Source organism: Diaphorina citri, unplaced genomic scaffold (assembly GCF_000475195.1).
Source record: "Diaphorina citri unplaced genomic scaffold, Diaci psyllid genome assembly version 1.1 scaffold77, whole genome shotgun sequence".
In the NCBI taxonomy this organism is placed as follows: Eukaryota; Metazoa; Arthropoda; class Insecta; order Hemiptera; family Psyllidae; genus Diaphorina; species Diaphorina citri.
The window spans coordinates 159,393-173,057 of record NW_007377514.1 but is presented as its reverse complement, the minus strand read 5'-3'; the positions used below and the strand labels follow the sequence as shown (position 1 = coordinate 173,057).

Here is a 13,665-nt window from a genome sequence, read left to right as displayed (position 1 = left end):
AGAGTAGAGAGGAGGAGGAGGAAAGGTGGGAGATATGTTCTTCTAGAGTCTAGAGATTTTCACTTTTCACATTTACAAACATATTTTTCGAACACGAAATTATCAACTAAAATGTCTCCAAGTTTTCCGTACATATGGCTGCTGCTGCTGCTGCGAGTTAAAATTCCACATTTACAAACATATTTTTAGAACACGAAATTATCAGCTAAAATGTCTTCAAGATTTTAGTACATACGGCTGTTGCTGTGCTGCTGCTGCTGCAGCAGCAAGTTAAAATCAGCACTTCACTTCCCCCGTTTGTTCCTCCTCCTCCTCCTCCTCCTCTCACTCCTTTAACACCTCCATGTGTCTCTTCTCGCCCATCTGATGAGAGGCATAATACGGGATGGGCACGCTACGACAAAGACCACATGTAGCAGTTGTTTCATTGCTACGAAATGAAAACGGCAGTGAAACACTCATCTTAAAAAAAGGATCTCATTATTCTGTCGCGTCGCATCGGTCGCACTAATATTTTCTGTCTTGTTGAGCTAACGTGCGGTTCTAAGAAGTTCATTCATTCCCTTTGTGTACGATAATTTGCCTCTCTTGTGATAATTGTATTATGATTGTGTGTATTCTGTGGTACAAAGAACACAGAGATCTTTGGTGATTTTGTCCCATTACCTAACTTTTTCCCTAGAGCTCGATTGTTACATAATTATGTGTGTAGTTATCTAACTTTCAAGTCAGTGAGGATTCAAACTTCTTGCTTGTCTCAATTGAGTATCAAGCCCGATTTCCCCTTGTCTGGCGAAAACCTTATCCAGTTTCTTATGGGTAATTGTGTAGGCTAAAAATTTAACAAATCCATATGACAGCAAAGTAACAACTTGTTGAGATAATGTTTCATTTGTTGTTCTTCCTGTAGTAACAAATCCTGTAGTAACAAATCAAATTCTTGGCCCTTGTCATGACCTATGAGAAAAGATTTCCAGAAAGAAACAGGAAATCAAAAAATTGGATTAAAAAGTCCAGTAACTACTGGAGACCCGTATCCAGATTGTCACTGCATTGTAGTCAAATTACAGGACAATAGGGTATTCTGTATCACATTATTGAGGGTATAATAATCAGGATCTAGTAGGTATTATTGTGTTTTCATTCAAGTGTCCTTGTATTACTTTGATTTCATTATCTGATTTGAACACAAAATGTAATGTATTGTTGTTAGCCCCCACTCTCTCCCCTCTTCTGGTCAAATTGTATAAAATGTTTATAATTGGGTGATATGAATAAATAATCATCATTTCCTATTGATACAATGTTTTTTTACTCTCCTAAAATGTCAAATGCTGCAACTATGTGCATATTGTGCATAATATCGTATAACTTCGCCTTAATGGCCGTAAAAAGTTCGAGATATAAGTAAGGATTTTTACAAGAAGGTATTCTATGCTGTAAATGACTTTCTAATTCTACTGTAGGGGTAAACTGGCAACTGATGTAAACTGTAAAAGATCTTTTTAGACTTGACTGAGCAATATGAAACTAGTAGGTAGTGGGTACATTGTGACAAGATACTTTACAATAGGTACCTTCCATTAAAAAGTTGCTGTATCAAAGACCGTCAAACTTTCTTGAGTTGGCGGGGCGGAGCGCTCCTAGATAAAATGATTTACAAGATACTTTACAATAGGTACCTTCCATTAAAAAGTTGCTGTATCAAAGACCGTCAAACTTTCTTGAGTTGGCGGGGCGGAGCGCTACCGCGCTCCTTGATAAAATGATTATTTTTTTTGACAAGCTATGTGCTGTCTTACTTTACTTACTCAAAGGAAACATGTCATTCCAGAGATTCAAAAATGTTACAAATAAAGAAATAAACACATTCTTCTACAGAATAATATCAACGACAGGTATCCCATTTCACTTGTCCATGAGTATGATAATAATCTGAATAATAATTGCCTCTACTAACCTGAAAGGTGAAGAGGTATTCGATTTCAAAGTTTCAATGAAAATGCATAGATATAGGTAATACAAATATTTTGCTTATCTGTGATCTTTGATCTCATGGGACCTTAGAGACCTCTGTGGGTATGAACGGGGTAAAGGTTGAAACTAGGGTCATTTAGTATCTTTTTTAATCCTTTCAGGTTTCTAATTTACTTACGGACTTGGGTTTGGATAGGTCAATTAGCTTTAAGTGCTTCATGTGCTAAATGTATTATAGAAATTCTCTTTTCCGTTTGCATCTCGGCACTAGTTCGACTTGTGTTCTCCAAACAATAGTAAGTACATGTCTACATAATCATTACAACTTTCATTATTATGCGGCGTACCAGCTTTCTAATGACTTTAAACGACTAGGTAAAGGTTGAAACTAGGGTCATTTAGTATCTTTTTTAATCCTTTCAGGTTTCTAATTTACTTACGGACTTGGGTTTGGATAGGTCAGTTAGCTTTAAGTGCTTCATGTGCTAAATGTATTATAGAAATTCTCTTTTCCGTTTGCATCACGGCACTTAGTTCGACTTGTGTTCTCCAAACAATAGTAAGCTAGTAAGTACATGTCTACATAATCACTACAACTTTCATTATTATGCGGAGTACCAGCTTTCTAATGACTTTAAACGACTACATACTACTGACACCTATAGAAGGCAAATGGACTTTTCTAAAGACGAACCCCTCCTCTCCCCTCCCCAGAATATGATTTGCCAGCTTGTTCTGAATGTTTGTTGTATAGCTACTTTGCTACTTATTCCTTTAGACCAGGTACTTTAGAATTATTCGAATTTAGTTTCTGGAATAAAAAAAAAAAAAAAAAAAAAAAAAAAAAAAAAAAAAAAAAAACAAAAAAAACCAAAAAAAAACATACTACTGACACCTATAGAAGGCAAATGGACTTTTCTAAAGACGAACCCCTCCTCTCCCCACCCCAGAATATGATTTGCTAGCTTGTTCTGAATGTTTGTTGTATAGCTACTTATTCCTTTAGACCAGATACTTAGAATTATTCGAATTTAGTTTCTGGAAGAAGGGAAGTCAGACAAGCACTCCTTAAAGGCCGTACGTGTCTAGTACACCTTATCCTACAACCCAATAAGGAAACACAACGAGCTTGTTTTCCCTCAGTATTTCCACAACAGACGACATAAAACAAAAATAAGATAAACATATTGCGAGAGTTATAAAAAAAAGACGGCTTTCAGCCTAATGAATTCAAAAAGACACTAAAAATGAAGTAGAGGGAATAATAAACAGCGCGATATTCCTGGCGCGCCATTAGGCAAATTAGAAAAAGACTTTCATAAAATGAAAGGCGTGGATGTACATATGTATATAAAAATGAGTTGATGACAATGATAATATTGTTCACATTGTGACAACGAGCTTGTTTTCCCTCAGTATTTCCACAACAATAGACGACATAAAACAAAAATAAGATAAACATATTGCGAGAGTTATAATACTTCCCATGTAGGTTCTGGGTCAACACGAGAACACCAGAAAGTAAGGAAAAAGTTCGTTAGAGGGAACTGTAACAATAACAACGATGTTCCAGGTCCCATCGTCCCGAAAACGAGGAGAGATCGAGGACAGGATGGGAGAAAGAAAATGAAGTAGAGGGAATAATAAACAGCGCGATATTCCTGGCGCGCCATTAGGCAAATTAGAAAAAGACTTTCATAAAATGAAAGGCGCGGATGTACATACGTATATAAAAATGAGTTGATGACAATGATAATATTGTTCACATTGTCGGGCCCGAAAATCAAAAACGTTCGTATTCTTTGTTGAAATCACTATAATAGCTGCACATACACAACGAGATCAAATCATAGATATCTTGACAATTAAAGAACTCGAAAATAAGGCAGGAAAAACGGCAGCTATGAATTGAACAATAATTGAAAATACCAAACTTATGTATCCCTGGATTCCTTGGCATGAAGAATTAAGGATCAAATCTGTGCTGAAACTGTTGAATGTGATACTATGGATGTCAATCGAAATTTCATTCCACAAAATTTCGTTAATTTAATTTGATCTGGAAAATCCTGTGAAGGATTAAGGAGTCTCAGGTGGAAAACCTCTAGATCCAATAGGATACCAAGATGATGGTACTGTTTGAATTCTATTCGACTGGTGGTCTATTCGACTACCTACTCCATGCTATGACCATCGAACGTGCTAATAAAGTTAACTAATATTAGAGAAGTATAAAATCCGTATGAGTAGTGTACTTGTGAAATTAAATATGGCTCTTGAAATAAACTCGTTGACATTTTCCCTGGTAACTTGGTCGTCTTAATACACTTTCCATAAGGAGTACAAGACATTCTTACATCATCACGAGAATGAAGGAGGAAAAAATTGTGCCATGCGCTTGTGCTGCAAGATGTGAGGCATCCTTTGTTTTAAACAAAATGGAAGACAATGGAGGAAGCTTTCAGTAAAACTTGTACAATGGGGCTGGGAGCTTAGAGCTTTCACATATTACTTTTTCTGAGTCGTCCTCATATTTCTGCCTTTGTTTCAGCCCCTTTTGTATTCCGCTTCCTCCCATTGTTGTCGATAATTAAGTTTGTTTTTATTATCTCTCTTTTGTTGTTCATGTTCTTGTCTCTCTATTGAGTTTTGTTTCTTTCCTTATTCTTCTCGTTGTCACAAAGATAAAGTTAAGATTTCAGAGAAACAGGCTTGAGATTTAAGACTGAGAGCTGCTCCTGGCATTTTCATTAGAATGTCAATTTGATTTGCTCCTATGATTAAAATAATAAAATATTATCGTGGGAAATTTGCAGTTTTAGTTTTCTTGAAACTGCATCCTTACTCACGTTTACATATCACAGCAATAGTTTCACCAACTTCAAAAGTCAAAAGCTACCTACATATTTTCTAAACTCAATATAAATCTGTACTTATTGCACATCCACCTATGGTAGTTAAATAAAATGTACACATGTACCTACCTACTTGTACAGGGAAGTTATTCTGCACTCTGCAGTGCTTGCAGGTAAATATTCGCACGGAATTTCAAACAGGTCTGTGAGTTGTGACTCTGTCAAGTACATACATATTAAGTAGGTAGACTTAAGGTACTCCAACCCAGTAAGGTGGCTACTTCGAGTTAAATAAATTATACTTAAAGCTCAACGACCTGTAAGCAAAAAAATTAAAGCAACCAGGTAGGGTAGGGTGCAAGGTACTTGAAATACACCACCTATTTGAAAACTTTCCTTAAAGCGGTCAGCGTGGTGTAGGCATCTTGAAAAAATTTTAAAGGAAAAATTCTTCGTTTTTCGTGTTTTTTCGACTCACTTAAGGCGTGGGATTTGTGGTGTTTTCTCATGATATATCTCCCCGGTGTAATTTCAAACAAAGGCTCGGGGTTCGAATCCCCCCTCTCTTCTTGAACTCTCCTGTTATTCAAGTAGCCTCTAGAATGTTTACCAGAGTGAAATATAACTTGCCGGTTTTTCGACTTTTTTCTTTATTACGTGTGAAAATTGGAGGGCTCTTTTTTTTATTAAATTAAAAGACCCAGAACCGAATCATTTAGGCCAAAAGGAAACTTGAAATGTGTTGTAGTTAAAGATGGTATGTGCATGATTTTAAACTTCGGTGGATATTTGTGTGATGTTGGCTTTTTAGGCCTTTGCTTTTGAGGATATTATGATATCATAAATTACTTAATAAAATAAAGATATGTATAGGTTTTAACTTTTGACGACATTGATCTAATATGTAGATGGATAAGCATAAACATAAACCCAACAGATTTTCCCCTGATGCTTAGTAGAGAAAACTGATATTTTATGATAATTTTCTAGAACGCAAAATGCTGATTTCCTACCTACACCTTGGTTGCTTCTGCTTGCTTATGTGTACATCATGCATAAAAAAGTACACCAGATCTCACAAAAAAACATCACATTAAAAAGCAATTTCAGTTATAAGGACGGGGGTTTTCATAACTATGATACGTAATAAACTAGCTTAATCAGGGAACAATACATTGTCATGAGATAAGAGGGCAACATCTAATGGATTATTGTGGGCAAGAGATAAAGAGGACGTTTTTTTGTCGATTTCAAGTAGCCCCTTGGTCTGATAATACAATACAAGAAATATATCCCTCGGAATATCTCTTACCATTATCCCGGCATTAGAGATGATTGTGTATGAGAGCTATGACAATGTAAAGGAATTTCATTGTAAAATATTATCATCAAGCGAAGAAGATAATTTTAAATTAAAAAGAGAATAATAGGAGACATAACAAGACGGAAATCTGTTCCGAGACCATACAATCAATACCTATAAAATGGGAACAATTATTTCATTTAAGAACAAAAAGACTTAGGGACAAACAAGTTGCAAAGTTGCCATTTCCCCAGTCCACTACAAAAATACACAGAGATCTTGACCCCGCTTCATAACACAGAATCATCTGCAAACCTGGTACTACCGGTCAGCGGTCTACAGAACCATCATGGCCGCTGTGGTTACAGTGACCGATTTGACCGCTCCCCTCGATGTGTGGGATGAATAACAAGGCGGTACACACAACCGGTTCCTCGTTGAGAATCTTGTGATCTTGGAATTTTATTTTCATATTAAAAATTTAACTGATGTTATTTTTAATAAAAAACATATATTACATGAAATTTTTTTCATACTCTCTTTTCCAAAGGTTAGAAAGAATATAAGAATAAGGAATGAGCTATGTCCATTCTCCAACTATCGATTCTTCAAGTAATGGAGTATGTACATATTCATAGGTATATCCATTATGCATGATTAAATTTTGGCACAGACCTATGGTCTTGGTTCACCAAAGCATGAAATCTATGAAGACCATTATCCCACCAGTTTTTTTTTTTAAGAAACCGTTCCTTTGTGTTGGGGACAAAAAATAAATTCAGGAGCCCTACTGTCTAGGCTGGCTGTTTCATTCAATTTTGCAATCACAAAGGCTCTTTTCTTCTCAGCATTTGATCTACATGACACTTTCCAAGTAATAGTCCACCTTTATTCTCTTTAGGTACAGAGATAATATCCAGTAGACCATGCAAGCTACTATAGGTATTTAGCTATGAATAGGAAATACTTCAATAGCCACCAATGGATCTATTGGAAATACTTTTCTATAAGCAACCATACGGATTTGAATTTCACATTGAAGTTTCAAACGAGGACAAAAACAGATCTTCGAGTGTGAGATTTGATTTAGATTTTCCTCCCTAATAGCCCAACGGTTCAAACAAACTGTAAATATGTACATTTGGTACATACCAGTAACAACCTCTTGAAAGCAGACAATTCCCTTCCTTGCTGGAGATTCGAACTTGCAACCTCCGCACCACCTCGCTACAGATGATTTCAAGTAGCCCCTTGGTCTGATAATACAATACAAGAAATATATCCCTCGGAATATCTCTTACCATTATCCCGGCATTAGAGATGATTGTGTATGAGAGCTATGACAATGTAAAGGAATTTCATTGTAAAATATTATCATCAAGCGAAGAAGATAATTTTAAATTAAAAAGAGAATAATAGGAGACATAACAAGACGGAAATCTGTTCCGAGACCATACAATCAATACCTATAAAATGGGAACAATTATTTCATTTAAGAACAAAAAGACTTAGGGACAAACAAGTTGCAAAGTTGCCATTTCCCCAGTCCACTACAAAAATACACAGAGATCTTGACCCCGCTTCATAACACAGAATCATCTGCAAACCTGGTACTACCGGTCAGCGGTCTACAGAACCATCATGGCCGCTGTGGTTACAGTGACCGATTTGACCGCTCCCCTCGATGTGTGGGATGAATAACAAGGCGGTACACACAACCGGTTCCTCGTTGAGAATCTTGTGATCTTGGAATTTTATTTTCATATTAAAAATTTAACTGATGTTATTTTTAATAAAAAACATATATTACACTCTCGTAAATAAACAGCTTCTACATAGTACATAGGTAGATAGATACATATGTAGGTACAAACTTGTTATATGTAAATATATTAGAAGTGCCTGTGCCTGGATACCTATGTAGATAGTATAAGATCATATATGTACATATAGGAACTACTCTTAGGATATAGTCCCGAGTTCGATCCCCACCATCGACAAAAATTGCACTCATTTTTCGATTGCAATTGCAAATATTTCAACGGGTTACTTTCTGGTGTTCTCGTGTTGACCCAACACCTAATTGGGAAGTATTATGTCTCTTCTCCCCGAACTGATGAGAGGCATAATACGGGATGGGCACGCTACGACAAAGACCACATGAGTCTAATGTAGCAGTTGTTTCATTGCTACGAAATAAATGAAAACGGCGGTGAAACATTCATCTTAAAAAAAGGATCTCATTATTCTGTCGCGTCGCATCGGTCGCACTAATGATCAAATTGTCTCATCTCGAGTTATGTTCATACTCCACTGAGAGTGCTTTGGCACCCCAACTGACAAATTGAACTACGCCCCTGCTAGGCCTATATAAGTCATGTAAGTAGGGCTATTAGTATCAGGTATTCTTAATTAAATCTGAATGAATTAGTCGCACAGTCTTGGTCAGTTTTCAAGCTTGCTGATGAGTTCCCCACTGCCTCACTCAGAAGTTGTGTGTCGATAGTGGATTTGTGTCATTTGTATTGGACATTTGGTTACAAGAGAGAAACAATCTTTTAATAGACGAGCTGCCCATTGATACAGTATACTGGATCAGACAAGATGTTATACATGAATTTTACTGAATGATCAGGTAATCAATTCATTTCGTAGATTCGTGAAGTTTAGCACACATATTTCTAAACACCCTGTATGTACCATAGGTAATTTTATATCTCTATCATTGTAATTAATAAACAAAATACCTAATACTAAGTAATGTAAGTTGACAATGTTTTTACTTTCAGTATATTTCGTGAACCCATCCGAACATTTTGGTGATGTTTTCTTTTTAAACGTAACAAAAAATTAATTTAGTACAAAGCAAAAATTAATTTAGTATCTAATTTGAATTAACTATGTAAGCATTTTCCCCATTTTACGAGACCGATATACCTACTTAGTACAATAGTACCTACTTAAAACCATAGAGAAAACTAATTTATATAAATGAAATTTTTTTCATACTCTCTTTTCCAAAGGTTAGAAAGAATATAAGAATAAGGAATGAGCTATGTCCATTCTCCAACTATCGATTCTTCAAGTAATGGAGTATGTACATATTCATAGGTATATCCATTATGCATGATTAAATTTTGGCACAGACCTATGGTCTTGGTTCACCAAAGCATGAAATCTATGAAGACCATTATCCCACCAGTTTTTTTTTTTAAGAAACCGTTCCTTTGTGTTGGGGACAAAAAATAAATTCAGGAGCCCTACTGTCTAGGCTGGCTGTTTCATTCAATTTTGCAATCACAAAGGCTCTTTTCTTCTCAGCATTTGATCTACATGACACTTTCCAAGTAATAGTCCACCTTTATTCTCTTTAGGTACAGAGATAATATCCAGTAGACCATGCAAGCTACTATAGGTATTTAGCTATGAATAGGAAATACTTCAATAGCCACCAATGGATCTATTGGAAATACTTTTCTATAAGCAACCATACGGATTTGAATTTCACATTGAAGTTTCAAACGAGGACAAAAACAGATCTTCGAGTGTGAGATTTGATTTAGATTTTTCTCCCTAATAGCCCAACGGTTCAAACAAATTGTAAATATGTACATTTGGTACATACCAGTAACAACCTCTTGAAAGCAGACAATTCCCTTCCTTGCTGGAGATTCGAACTTGCAACCTCCGCACCACCTCGCTACAGATACTCGTAGGTACTTCACTGAAGTATGAAGTTCGACATGACGAATAAATAAATGGGCGAATCAAGTCAACTCCTAAGTACGGAATAATAGGAGACATAACAAGACGGAAATCTGTTCCGAGACCATACAATCAATACCTATAAAATGGGAACAATTATTTCATTTAAGAACAAAAAGACTTAGGGACAAACAAGTTGCAAAGTTGCCATTTCCCCAGTCCACTACAAAAATACACAGAGATCTTGACCCCGCTTCATAACACAGAATCATCTGCAAACCTGGTACTACCGGTCAGCGGTCTACAGAACCATCATGGCCGCTGTGGTTACAGTGACCGATTTGACCGCTCCCCTCGATGTGTGGGATGAATAACAAGGCGGTACACACAACCGGTTCCTCGTTGAGAATCTTGTGATCTTGGAATTTTATTTTCATATTAAAAATTTAACTGATGTTATTTTTAATAAAAAACATATATTACACTCTCGTAAATAAACAGCTTCTACATAGTACATAGGTAGATAGATACATAGGTACAAACTTGTTATATGTAATTATATTAGAAGTGCCTGTGCCTGGATACCTATGTAGATAGTATAAGATCATATATGTACATATAGGAACTACTCTTAGGATATAGTCCCGAGTTCGATCCCCACCATCGCGGAAATATCCAAACGTCTGGGAGCCGAATGGAAACTGTTGACCGAAATGGAGAAGCGACCTTTCATCGATGAAGCCAAGAGATTGAGAGCTATGCACATGAAGGAACACCCCGACTACAAGTACCGTCCCAGAAGAAAACCAAAGACCCCTGGCCAAAGTATTCCCAACAACAAATCCCCAAACCAAGGCGCCCCTGCTCCTACCAGTGCGTCCAATGCATTCCCCAGCTTTCCTCTGCCGCCGTACTTTGCCAATCATGGAGGTGGTTCCCATCCTCATCCCCTGGATAGTCTAAGTGCTGCCTATCCCCCCATGAACATGCCCCATTACTTCGGATCTCCATTTGACGCCATGAACTTTTCCAAACTCGTTCAAGGTCAAACATCTCAGGCAGATACCAAATCCTCCAATGCCGCTGCCGCAGTTGTAAGTAGTTTCTACTCCTCTCTCTACCCCTCAGTCACGTCAGCACAAACCAAAACCTTCTCAACGCCACCCCCCAGTCACTTGTCCGCCTTGTTTCAACACCCCACCGCCGCTAGCTCCCATCCATCACAGTTTCTGTACGGCCTCAAGTCAGAACAACTGAGTCCCAGTTCGAGTCCCGGTGAGTCCCAATCTCAGTCCAACAACCAGTCCGCCCTAGAGTTAGATCAACTGAGGAGGCCAGTGCCAGTCATTTACTAAATATTTGACACAAACAAATCTAGTATATTTTTGTTTCTTTCAATGTCTCAAGTTTTCTTTTGAGGGTAAGTTTTGAGAATTATTCAAGTTCTTAATAATGACAATGACTGATTATGAAGCAGTAGTATTGGAAATTTAGAACTCATCCTTGAATGAAAACTTGTGACAACTTAATCAAGCTGTGGTTTATTTGTAAATAAAATCTAGGTAGTTTATAGTTATTTTCTTTTTTTCAATTGTTGTAATTTGTTTTAAAATATTTTATTATGTGCCATTGTTTAGTGCTTTTTTTCGAATTCATATTTCTAGTGAATGAAGAGATTTTGAATTTATTTGTTCAGCTCTTGTTAATTTGGAGATATCAATCTTAAAGTTGGTCGCAACTTTGGACATCTTTTCCGGCTGTTGCTTTTACAGTAATTTTCAATATCTCTCATCCACTTAATTTAGGGACTCTTGTTTCGACACCACCTGATGAAAGATCTCAAGCAAAAGGAGGTTCTTGCTACCTCCACGCTTTACAGAATTGCGGGTTCCAACAAAATAAATTATTATTTACCTATGTACAATTGTACACTTACAACTAATTATTATTCTTTACTTTTGAAAATACTTTTTATTATGTTTGTTAAAATTGTTCGTTTGATCTCAGTAAATGTTATTTTTCTCCTTTTCAATCTTACTTAATTATTTTTTGTTGTTCATCATTTTAAAGACTTAGTCAAAGAACGTCGATCTTGTATCTCAAATATTTTCACGATATAAGAGTAGAAAAAGCTCATTTTATTACGTAGGTATGTATGTAGTTTTATTCTGTAAAAGCCAATACAACGAAACAGCAATGCAGATTATGTTAAACCAATCTTTCTAGTTTGTATCTTGGCTAACGATCTACGATCTAGTTTCCGAAGTAAAAAATTGTCCAAGTTGGTCGCTGATTATCTAACTTAATAATATCCAAGGTTAATAAGAGCATTTGAATGTATGTTCTCATTATTACTATATATGTAGGACAATACTAATTATAATAACATTGTATAAGCTGATTGATATGCCAATTATTCATGTTAAAAGTTGTTCGATTATCATTACTGATGTTGGACATTCCAAATACCTACATACATTATTATTAAAATTACTGTGCATGAGTAAAAGAAAAAAAATATTTTAAGAGATATTGTGATTGATTTTATTATTTCAAAAAAGAAAAATAAATATCTACAATTTATATAAAATTTAACCCAAATGTATTTTTATCTAATTTCAAAAGTATTTCTTTCCCATCTATTGAGACCAAAGGCGAATCAAATGACGATCGCCAGCTTCGTGTAAAAAGTTGGTTGAAGGGGAATAAGGGAATATTGCATTGAAAGTTGAAAGGGGGACTTGGGGATGCATGGTATGGACGTACCTATGCTATTTGAATACAGGATACATTTCAAAACCTTTACAAGATCTCGTCAAGTCGAACCACCAATCTTTAGATTACGAGTCCAGGACTTAACCACGGTCGTAACTGGAGCAGTAACCTTGGATCATCTGGTTCTTGGTTCATGCTTTCTATCCGTGTGACATAAGAATTTTAAACCAGTCAAATTTGGAACTTAGCAGTGGGTGGAGGAAGAAGAAGTTGACCAAATTCCAAGCTCATTAAAGGACTCACGAAGAGATAGTACTGGGTTCAATCCCCGCCAGCTACTCCAAAGTACATATTTTCCGAACTCCACCTATATGAAATAATGAAAATCAAACTTTTTGGACTTGGCGGGGCGGAGCGCTATAGTTAACTATGCCTCTTGTTTTTACCCCAACGGCCAACGGTGACCGAAGTAGGTATACATTTTTATTTCAACTAGGTCCGTAGTAATGTTCCAGTAAAACCATGGTCCGTGTGTACGTAGCAAAGCTTTCGTAAAATAAAAGAGGGCTATAATAGTGAACATGAACGTACTACTATGTACCTACCTACATCAATAACACTGGTCCGCTGATGTCATAATAAATAAATAAAAAAAGAGTAAAAATATGGAAAAAAACACACATGATTTTTTCATTCTTTTTTTCCCTGTCAAATGTAATGGAAACTATTTGTTAACCCGGAAAAATCAAAATGAAAACCCTAAATTGATACCTAATAACAATTTAACCCTTTCCTTTATGTTCCGCGTTGTCACCCTATTCTTTATTTTGTTCCTGTGATGTGACACTTTTAATGTGTCACACATTTTAGTGACTGTTCACTGATTCTAAACAAAACCACTTATTTTTAAACAATTAATTTTTATTAATAAAACCATTGTGAAATCGTAATGGTATAAAACTTTGAAAAATATGTTTTTGTTTTCATATTCCAACATGGTTCAGCGCATTGCTCAAAAAATAATAGCGAAAACTTACATACATAATAAGTTTAAAATCATAATCATTTTTCAGAAACGCGTTGATCCAGGAACAAAATTTTTCCTTCAAA

At 36.1% G+C, this 13,665-nt stretch overlaps 1 protein-coding gene across 1 annotated transcript; it reads left to right on the top strand.

The window, feature by feature from the left end:
- The first annotated feature begins 10,154 nt into the window (after positions 1-10,154).
- Positions 10,155-12,171, top strand: LOC103521883 (SOX domain-containing protein dichaete). The gene is made up of 2 exons (XM_008486990.3): positions 10,155-10,199; positions 10,476-12,171. The coding sequence occupies exons 1-2, from the start codon at positions 10,155-10,157 to the stop codon at positions 11,193-11,195; spliced, it is 765 nt and encodes a 254-aa protein (XP_008485212.1). The 3' UTR covers positions 11,196-12,171.
- Positions 12,172-13,665: the final 1,494 nt, after the last annotated feature.